General features: G+C 31.7%; 1 protein-coding gene across 1 annotated transcript; it reads left to right on the top strand.

Annotated features, from left to right (window-relative positions):
- Positions 1-4307: 4307 nt before the first annotated feature.
- Positions 4308-10091, top strand: LOC114288876 (cationic amino acid transporter 6, chloroplastic). Its single transcript, XM_028232497.2, has 5 exons — positions 4308-4798; positions 4868-5090; positions 5172-5520; positions 6177-6411; positions 9211-10091. Exons 1-5 carry the CDS (start codon positions 4417-4419, stop codon positions 9777-9779), a joined length of 1758 nt encoding a protein of 585 aa, XP_028088298.2. The 5' UTR covers positions 4308-4416; the 3' UTR covers positions 9780-10091.
- Positions 10092-11597: the final 1506 nt, after the last annotated feature.

Below are 11597 nucleotides of genomic sequence, written 5' to 3'. Positions count from 1 at the left end.
TTAGATCCAATTTATAAATATTGGTGGATGAATCCAAATAACAAATAATAAAAACAATTAATAAAGAATTTAATATAATAATATGGGTGTTGCTTAAGTGATAAGTATCTTCTTAATGAAATCAAAGGTCTTGGGTTCAAAACTTGGTTACGATATGTATAATAATTTTTTTTTTTATTTCAGCATATATAAAGTTGCCATGTGACATAAGGAGAAGAAGGTTTCACTAGACCAATTTAGGCCTTCACTTAATAATAGCATATATAAAGTAGTCACGTGACATAAGGAGAAGAAGGTTTCACTAAACCAATTTAGTCCTTTACTTGGGCTAGTTTGGCATGTACTAAATGAGTCAAAAAGTCACTATCTTATTTAAGTCACATCATCTTATTTAAATCACATCACCTCTCTAACACATCACATCAAACCCAACCCAAACCCAACCCAAACCCACCAATAAGTCAAAAAGTACACTTTTTTAGGACATCCCAAACCAACCCTTAATAATAGTTTTATAAATACTATTTTATATAAGTGATATGATTGGTAAATAATTAAAAAAAAAATGAGAGAAAGTGTTATTCTCAATATTTTAATTAATTGCCATATTATTAAAATTAAAAAATAAATTCTTGAATAACAACGCTCTTTGGCAATTTATACGTGGAATTATTTTGTGAATCTTTTTCTTATATGCCTTATTATGCATAAATAATGTAAATAAATTATTTAAAGGGAAATAAAATTTTTAATTATCCACTTTTAACTCTCAAAACTATGGCCTCGTTTGGGAAGTCGACTATTTTAATTTGTTTGGTATTGGTTACAATAGCCAACTTTTTAGTTAACTTTTTTGTGTTTGAACTTTTTTAATATCGTTTGGTTTTTGTTTTTGGGTTTTTTGTAACTTTTGTAATAAAAAAGTGTAATGATTATGGTTTGGATGTAACATTTTGCCTTATTAGCTTATATGGTCGATTTTTTCTTTTTGTATTTCTTTAGTCCTAAAATGTTTAATGAGCTCAAATATTTATATTTAGGAAGAAAGTTGAATTTTTTGGAATTAGATATGATATTTGTGGGAGAAAAAGTAAAATAATTATGGATTAAATATTATATTTTGTTTTATTAATTATTTTAACTTATTTTGCCTTCATTTGAAATGTGGGTTGACTTTTTGGTTTCTTGATTTTTTGACTATTTTAATTTGAGATTAAAAAATTTAATTTGGGATAGACTTTTTGACATTTTTTAGTTTTGTGAGTAAAAAATGAAATAATTATAATTTAAATGTGATATTTGTCTTATTGACGTTTTAATCTATTTTAACTCAAATTTTTTATGCCAAACGTGACCTTTATCTTTTTGTGAATGTTAATTAAAAAAAGCCAAATTTTAACTTCCAAACATGACCTATATTTAATTAAAAATTTTGAATTTTTTTTATAAAATATAAATAATAAATAAAAGGATAAATTACATTGATACCATTTCGGGTTTGGTCCAATTACTACCTATCTCCTGACGTTTTGAAAATTACATTCCACTCCTGTAGTTAATAATCTCATTTTACAAACCCCTGCTTATATAAAAGATAACAACTCTTAATAGAAAAATAGAAGAAATTACATTAAAAAAAAGCAAAGGAAAGGGAAAAAAAATAAAAATAAAGTAAAGTAAAGCAAAAAAAGAGAGAGTGCATGAGTTCAATGTCTTCATTCCGTCTAAATAATTACAATAATAGGAGAGTTAGTGTAATTTCTCAAACGTCAAAAATGATATGTATTAAACCTAAACCTCAAATGGTGTAAGTGTATAGGGATGACAATGGATAACCTACCCTATGGGTATCCATGGATACCCAACCCAAATACATGAGTTTTTCTTTTTTTTCTTATCTGTTGGGTAGGGTAAGTGATATTATTTAAATATCCACAGGGGATGGGTACCCACTAATTTCTCCACATGTTTTATGTTTTTATTTTATTTTATTTTTTTTAAAGGTTCACTACCATTTTTTTAAAATAAGATTCATAACTATAGCTAAATATACATTCAATCTTATTTTATTTTATTTAGCTCAACAACAAAATCAAATACACATTAAGCCTCCGTTTGGGAAGTGGGTTGGCTTTTGACTTTTTAACTTTTTTGGCTATTTTAGCCTGGGCTTAAAAGCTTGGTTTGGGAAGAGTTTTTTGGCTTTTTGACTTTTTTGAGTTTTTTTGTGAGAGAAGAATGTAATGATTATGGGTTGGATGTGATGTTTTGTTTGTTATGGCTAAAATAACCTATTTTATTTTTTGTGGCTAAAATAGTCAAAAAAGCCCAAACCATGGCTTCCCAAGCGAAGCCTAACTAACATTGTCGCATTATTCTTGTCAAATTTTATATATATCTAGAATTTTTTAAATTTATTTAGAAAAATTCTATTCCTACAAAAAAATTCCATCTTCTTTTTTAATTTTTCTTTAATTTTATGTATCTCATTCTCCTCTCTATTATTTGATCTTCAATAATCTGAAAGTGAGTTATTACTCTCATTTCCATCTTCTTCTTTTAAAAATTTTTATTTACATTTATAGAATGAATTTTCTAGTTTCAATATCTCCTGCAATTGTTTTATTGGATTTCGCTCTAATTTGATGGTAACTTTAGATTGAATTTTTCAATTTCATCTTAACTAGCAATCACCTTAATTAAAATTTTGTACATTTTTGTCTTCAATTTCCATGTTTTGGTTATGATTAATTGCGCATTTTTGATCGATAGTCACAATCTTGTCACCGCTAGATTGTCGTCATAGCAAATCGCCATTGCTGTAGTGAGAGGACGAGAGAGAGTGAGAATTAAAACTCTAATTGTCAACAGAGTAGTGAAAACTTATGGAGAAATTATTTTTCGATGTACCTAAAAAAAATATATGGGGAAATTAGTGGGTACCCATCCCTAATTGAGATTTAAAAAATATCACTTACCTACCCAACAGACAAGAAAAAGGGAAAACCCAAGTATTTGGGTTGGATCTCCATGGATACCCACATGGTAGGTTATCCATTGCCATCCCTACTCTGTTGACAATTAGAGTTCTAATTCTCACTCTCTCTCATTCTCTCACTACAGCAACGACGATTTGCGATGACGACAATCTAACGATGACAACATTGTGGCTATCGATCAAAAACACGCAATTTAATCATAACCAAAACATGGAAATTGAAGACAAAAATATACAAAATTTCAATTAAGGTGATCATTAGTTAAGATGAAAATTAAAAAATTCAATCTAAGGTTACCATCAAATCATAAAGAAATCCAATAAAACAATTGCAGGAGATATTGAAAGAAGAAAATTCAGTCTATATATGCAAATAAAAATTTAAAAAAAGAAAAATAAAAAGAAGACGATGGAAACGAGAGCAATAACTCACCTTCGGATTATCGAAGATCAATTAATAGAGATGAGGAGATACATAAAATTAAAAAAGAAGATGAATTTTTTTTGTAGGAATAGAATTTTTTTAAATAAATTTAAAAAAATCTAGATATACATAAAATTTGACAAGAATAATGTGATAATATTAATTAATGTGTATTTGATTTTTTTGTTGAGCCAAATAAAATAAAATAAGATTGAATGTATATTTAGTTTTGATTGTGAATCTTATAAAAAAAATAAAAAATAAATGTTTATTTAGCTTTGGTTAAGATTGAATTTTTCGAAATAAATTTTAAAAATTCTACATATACAGAAAATTTGACAAGAATAATGTGACAATGTTAATTAATGTGTATTTGATTTGTTGTTGAGCCAAATAAAATAAAATAAGATTGAAAGTATATTTAGTTTTAGTTGTGAATCTTAAAAATAAAAATAAAAATAAAAAATGGTCGTGAACCTTAAAAAAAATAAAAATAACAAATAAAAAAGATTGAATGTATATTTGACTTTGGTTGTGAATCTTAAAAATAAAAAAAAAGTTGTGAATATTAAAAAAAAATAAAAAAATTGAATGTATATTTAGTTTTAGTTGTGAATCCTTAAAAAAAAAAAAAAAAAAAAAAAAATCAAGTTGGGTTGGAGAATATCCAAACCCATTAGGAGATGGAGAGGATAGTATCCATGAAAAATGAGGAATAGAGAAAAATAATTATAAAAGAATAGGAATAGAGAATTAATATCCGCCTCCATTAATACCGTTACCATTCGTATAAGTGTAATTTACCCCAAATAAAATATACATATATTTACATATTTTTTTATTATCTTTTAAAATATTCCAACCAAGGTCTAACAGCCTATACCAAACATATCCCAATCTCTCTCTATTTATACTCTCACTCTTTTCACTCTCATCCTCATCCCTTCAGATACAAACATCGAGAGAGAGAGTGAGAGAGAGAGAGAAAGCGGTGATGGATAGCCGTGGCTCTTCTTTCTCTAGCTTCAACTCCTACCTCCGAGCCCTAGCCGACACGCCCAGCCGTCTCGGCCGCCGCGCCGCCTCTGTCTCCACATCCTTCGAAGAAATGAGCCAAGCCCGAGCCCGCTCCGGCTCCGACATGCGCCGAACCCTTCGCTGGTTCGACCTCGTCGGCTTCGGCATCGGCGGCATGGTCGGCGCCGGCGTCTTCGTCACCACCGGCCAAGCCAGCCACCAATACTCCGGCCCCTCCGTCATCCTCTCCTACGCCATTGCCGGCTTCTGCGCCCTCCTCTCCGCCTTCTGCTACACCGAATTCGCCGTCGAAATGCCCGTCGCCGGCGGCGCCTTCAGCTACATCCGCGTCACTTTCGGTTCTCTCTCTCTCTCTCTCTAACATTTGTTTCATTTTGCAAAAATCACTAAATCGCTTCATCTTACAGGAGAGTTTGCGGCATTTTTAACCGGTGCGAACCTAATCATAGATTACGTGCTATCGAACGCAGCAGTGGCTCGAAGCTTCACGGCCTATTTAGGTACAGCAATAGGCTTATCCACCGCAACGAAATGGAGAGTCTCAATCTCTTCTCTCCCAAAGGGATTCAACGAGATCGACTTTGTCGCGGTGGCCGTAGTACTATTCATCACTCTTATTATCTGCTACAGGTTCGTTCCCACACAAACTCCATTGATTTGCATCATGAAAATTTTAATTTGAAAAATAATCAATTTCCAAATGTTTAACAGTACCAGAGAGAGTTCGGTTCTGAACATGGTGTTGACGACGCTTCACATTCTGTTCATAGTGTTCGTGATCGTAGTAGGGTTTTACAGGGGAGATTCGAAGAATTTTACTAAGCCGGGTGACCCGAGTCATCCGGGCGGGTTCTTTCCTTTCGGAGCTGCGGGGGTGTTCAATGGTGCTGCGATGGTGTATCTGAGTTATATTGGGTACGACGCCGTGTCGACCATGGCGGAGGAGGTCCAAAACCCGGTTAAGGATATCCCTATCGGAGTGTCCGGTTCGGTTATCGTCGTTACCGTTTTCTACTGTTTAATGGCCGCTTCAATGTCCATGCTGTTACCTTATGACATGGTATGTGTAATAAGGCCATCTCAAGTTGATCAATCAGTGCCAAAAAAAGTAATAAATGCTTTTAATGCTATTTTACAATCTTTTGTTTTTTTTTAAAAAAAAAAAGAAGAATAAAGGAAGGAATTCATAATATTTTTATTTTTTATTTTTAAAAAGATATTAAAAAAAATACGACAAAGAATATACATAGATGTGTCACACAAAGATCGGATCTACATGATGTAAAATCTACCTTTTGTGAAATAACTGTACGATTTTGTATTTTCCTTTATATTTTAGTTAATTTTTATTTTATGTGCATGTAAATTAAGCATAATCTTACATTTTTTGTTTTTGTTTTTGTTTTTATTTTTTAAAAAAGAATTTTATGTATGAATGGAGTGTTTTAAAATGTAAAGGAAGTTAAATATGAAAACAAAAATGCGAGACCCTCCAAACATTCTATCAAAATTTTTATCAAATATTTTACATGGGTGTGGGACTTATATGGGACCCGGTTAGACACTCACGTGACACATTTGTTAAAACTTTGTAAAACTTTTGATACCTTTACGCATATGAAAATGGTTGGAAATAAATACATACAAATAACAGTGTAATTAATAGGGTGATTATTGTTGGGGGTTTTGATTTGGTGTGGGTGAGTGATCACGCAGATCAATAAAGAGGCGCCGTTTGCGGAGGCGTTCAGGGGAGGATCTGGCGGTTGGAGATGGGTTTCGAACGTGATAGGTGTGGGGGCCAGTTTCGGGATATTGACATCGATGTTGGTGGCGATGATGGGGCAAGCTAGGTACATGTGCGTGATCGGACGGTCGAGCGTGGTCCCCGCTTGGTTCGCTAAGATTCACCCCAAGACATCCACGCCCGTTAACGCCTCCGTTTTCCTCGGTACGTTTCCTTTTTCTTTAGCAAAATGTTATGAATTCAAATAATTTATTAAATTTTTTACATGGGGGACTGAGAATTCACATGTGTGAATCTTATTTATATGTAATTATGTGATGGATTTAATAAAATATTTAGGTCTAGCATTTATCTTTATATTTTGGTGTACTAATGTTACAGATACCAATATTTTACTAAAATTTCTATTTAATATATGTGACATTATGTGAGTCTCACTACATTTAATAAAATTTTTAATAGCATTTTGGGGGTGTTTATTATTTTTATTTTTGGTTTTGGTGGGTTCTTTTTGTTTAATAAAAGCTTGGCTGTTGTTGAGAAGTGGGTCACCACATTGAACCGTTTCAGTTAGGGAGAGAGGTTTGGTTAGGCTACGAGGCGTCCTCACGTGTTTACTGTGGGGCGCCACTGTGATTTGAGTATTTTGAGGGTCCATTTGGACCGAAGGGAAAAGCTGGGAATCGGATGGTGATAGATTTTGACTATTTTGTTGGTTCCACCGTATGGGCCACCCAAATCAGCATTCGGGTCCCCTTGATTTCGAGTTTTTTTTGTGCCAGGGGCCCTTACAAGTACAGCAGAGCCAAAAGTCAGTTTTTTTTTTTTGGTTTTTTGTTCAATGAAGATTGGTAGCTTGAATTGAATTTGCTCGTCCGAATTTGTTCTTGTCGGTCATCCGGATGATTGGTGAATACTTGTCTATAGCGGTTGTCACCTTGTCGATAGCGACTGTCAACTTTCTTTTCAGATGATCAGCCGGTCAACCGGCAAGCCAAAGTTTGAGTTGTTTGGGACAAGATGAAATTCGAGTTATCAATCATGATTTTATTATTATTATTATTATTTAAATGTTAAATAAGGGGGAAATATAATTTAGTGGTTTTTTAAAAAAATATTTACAGATACATGAATTTTTTAGAATTTTAATTATTAATATTTATAAAGTTTGCCATTGTTGTTTTTTTTTTTTAAATAAATTTACACTCAATTGTAGTTTTCCCTTAAATAAACCTCAAGTCCAAACAGATATAGGAATATAATATCCTAATGCCTATTCAGCCCAGTTCATGGTAATTTATGTTAGCAAGTATAATATTGTGTTAATTAGAAAGTCAAAAGTCAAATAAAACATAAAAAAATAACAAAAATACAGGTCATGACAATGAGCCGATAACAACGAGCTATCATAATTTTCATTGTGCTGTCGTGTGCATTTTTAATGTTTTAATGTGATTTAATTTTGGAAAAATACTTTGTGCTTTTGTTAAGATTGAAAATGTGTATAAAGTATATTAAAATGTGTAGAAATATATAAAGTGTTTTGGGATATGTAACGAATGTATTGAAAATATAAATATTTTAGCATTTTGTACTCCTTATTGATGCTGTGATTTAATTACTTGCTTTTGTTAATGCAAAAATCTGAGAATCTGAGAAAAAAAGAAGGGGGGGTGGGTTTGGGAAAAAAATATGACAACAGATTCCACGGGAATCATGCATTCAAGCAAGACTTTTACAATTGGTGACCTTATCTTTTAGGATGCAAATACCGGTGTTGTTGTGGGTGCTTAGGAAGAAAATATGACATAAAGAGATAAAAGTAGTGATTCATTGCAACAGTTTCCACGGGAATCATGCATTCAAGCAAGACTTTTACAATTGGTGACCTTATCTTTTTAGGATGCAAACACCTTAAAAAGAATGGGTCTTTACTAATAACGCCTGTAAGTTCTGTCAACAAGACAACATAAAGTCAAAATAGTTATAATCATAATACGCATTTTACATATTTCAAAACACCTTTACATATTTTTGTTCATTCTTTACATATCCAAATACACTTTATATACATTTTCCAAATACTAGGGCTGTTTTTAGCATTTCCTAAAAAGATTTATCTTTTAGAATCATGTTCATAAATGGTGTTCTACATTTGGTCCTGCTTGCTTGTATTTGATTGTAGTTGCCAGATGGATTTGGGTTTTGTGAATTCTCCCAAATAGTATCTTTCAGTATCATGTTTATAAATGAGGTTCTAGCCCTATTTGCATATATTTTATTTCATTGGCACAATTTAAGCTTAATATATTAGCCTGTTGCCAGATTGATTCAGGTTTTGTAAATTTTTTTTCTGAAAAACTATCTTTCTGAATCATGTTTATAAATGTGATTCTGCTTTAGCCCTATTTGCATGAATTTCATTGGCACTGTTTAAGCTTAATATATTAGGCAGTTGGCACATTGATGTATTTGGATTTTGTGAATTTTCTTAGAAAAATAAAAAAATCTTTTAGAATCATGTTGTAAATGATGTTCTGTATTTGCAAGTTGGCCGTAGTTGCTTGTATTTGATTTCATTGGCTCCATTTAAGTTTGAATATATTAACCAGTTGCCAGATTGATCTACATGACTTGGGTTTTGTGAATTTTCTCAGAACCAATTGTAGTACTATGCCTTTCTTTAGAATTTCCATTTTGGGTGGTCTTATCTGGCTGAAGTAATCCACTGAAAATGACCTAAAAAGAGTGCCACTAGAAATTGTTTCACTTCAATCCCTTCAAGAATCAAGGGTATTCACTTGGAAGTCTTTAGTGATGGGCTGCCTCTCATAATGGAAAGTTTTGAATTTTTTTCATTTTCTCCACTTGACTTGTTTCAATAATATCCTCAACTAGGAGTGTGATCTTTATGCATATAAAGATTGTTAGGTTCTTAATCTTCTAGCCCTGTTGTGTACATATAAGCATTGTTAGGTTCTTATGCTACATATTCCTTTTCAGGACTCTGCACAGCTGCAATTGCCCTTTTCACTGATCTAAATGTACTCCTCAACCTAGTATCCATCGGCACACTCTTTGTCTTCTACATGGTGGCAAATGCTGTAATCTACAGACGTTATGTCTCAGTGGGGACAACAAATCCATGGCCTACGTTGTCCTTTTTATTTTGCTTCTCCTTCACATCAATCATATTCACCATGATTTGGCAATTTGCTCCGCCTGGCAAGCCCAAGGGGTTTGTGCTCGGTATCTGCACTGTAATCGCCATCGCTGTGGTACAACTGTTTCATTGTGTAGTCCCAGAAGCTCGAAAACCCGAGTTCTGGGGGGTCCCTCTGATGCCATGGATACCATCTATCTCAATCTTCCTCAACATTTTCTTATTGGGTTCTCTTGATGGGCCATCCTATGTGAGGTTCGGATTCTTTTCAGCTCTTGCAGTGCTTGTATATGTTCTATACAGTGTTCATGCTAGCTTTGATGCTGAAGGAGATGGGGGTCCTAGTCAAAAGATTGGTGAAATTATGAAGGAATCAAAGGAAAGTGAGGACCACAGTCTCAAAGTGTAAAAGTATCACTTGTTTCCTTGATTTTTATTTTTATTTTATTTTTTTTCACCAACTTGTAGCTTTTTTGTTTAGTTGATGGGTACTTAGATAGGATTGAAAAGAAAAAAAAGGGAAGAAAAGAAAGGAATATACTGCAAATTTTTTTTGCAGTATTAGCAAGTTGTATAGATGCTTGAAAGTAATGTTTAGGTTGAGATCTTTTTTTGTAAATTGGGTCATGTTAAGTCCATCAACTTTAGAATTTTGAGTTGAATTTTAATGTTTGACCTGCTATTGTTTAAATGAACGAAAGCATGACAAGAAGTTATGAAAGATTAGTGTTGACTCATGGCTCTTCTTCTACTTTTCTTTCTTTCTTTCTTCTTCTTCTTTTTTTTTTTTTTATAATTTAAAATTTTCAGTCCAAAGTTGTCTCATGAGGTTTTTGAAATGCATATGAAAAAGCCAAAATGGTTCACCAGGAAAAAGACAAATAGAAAAGGAGCAACTTTAACGTTGTGTTTGATTCGGGGATTTGAAGAGGGATTTGGAAAAGAAAAAGAAAAAAGTGTGAAAATAAGTGAAATATAGGTATGTTTTATTCATATTTCACTTATTTTTTTCATTTTTTTCTCTAAATTCTTCCTTAAACTCCTAAATCAAACACAACATAATGGTGATAATGGAAGTGACAAAATTACTATTATTAGCTGATATTTTATTATTTAGGATAAATGATAAATATATTTTTAAAATTTGTTTAAAATTGGATTTATCTTATATAGTTTTAAAAATTATATTTCGTTTTTAAAATTTTTAATTTTATGATAAATTGTCATCTTTATTAATAAATTATTAAGTACATTAATAATTTTTAATAATATTAAAATTTTATTTTAATTAATAATTTAGATAATTTTATAATATTTAGGAGAGTAAGAAATTTTATTTTTTAAAATTAATTTTGTTAAGTAAATTTTTTTAGTAAGAAAATATTTATAATTTTTCAAATTAAAAAAGATAATTTCTATTTTATAATTTCTATTTTACATAAAATTAAATATTTTTCAAATCAAAAAAAATAATTTATATTTTAAATAAATCTTAAAAAATATATTTACAATTTATCCTTATATTTAAGTACGCACTTGTGCAAAAACCGACCTTACCTAACCATCATTGTTGCGTCAACTATGTGCATTATTCAAACATAGAATATGAGTGTATTGTTGTCTATGTGCGTTACTCAAAAATAGTATATCAGTGCTTGGATGGAGATGATATTTGGACACGAGGATGATAAAGAATAAAATGAGTTTTTAGTCTTAAAAAATAATGAAAAATGAGTTGGATCCCAGCACTCCCACTGTTTTGTGATTGGTTCAATTTTTTTTTTTTAATTTTTTTTTCCCTGTCTACAAGTCATAGCCCCCCACGTGGAGGTGAGGTGCTGGGGTCTTCTCTTGCTGGGGGTCCCAGCAGGACTGAAAAATAATATAGGCATCATTTTACATTTGTATAAGAGCATCTCCAACGGTAATAGGTATTTTATCTATCTAAACATTACTATAAAGTATATATTTTATTTTACCTGTTAACTGTTTCATGTTTTTACTCCAACCATGCTCTGTATTTTAACTATTTATTCAAATATTATTAACTTTATAGAATGCCATATCAGCAACAAAGATGGAGGGAAATAATCCTAATGATTAAATACATTTTGCCTAGCCTTGAAGGCTAGTTACATGTAGCTAATGAATGTGAATTGAGCTAAAATGCCTAATCATATGCCTAGTGCATTGGAGTTGAAAAAAGTAAGTCATACTAGGCATTTTG

The sequence above is a fragment of the Camellia sinensis genome, chromosome 1 (genome assembly GCF_055761805.1).
Source record: "Camellia sinensis isolate YWXY chromosome 1, ASM5576180v1, whole genome shotgun sequence".
NCBI classification, from domain to species: domain Eukaryota; kingdom Viridiplantae; phylum Streptophyta; class Magnoliopsida; order Ericales; family Theaceae; genus Camellia; species Camellia sinensis.
The sequence above is the reverse complement of the archived record's forward strand: the minus strand, read 5'-3'. Positions and strand labels throughout refer to the sequence as shown.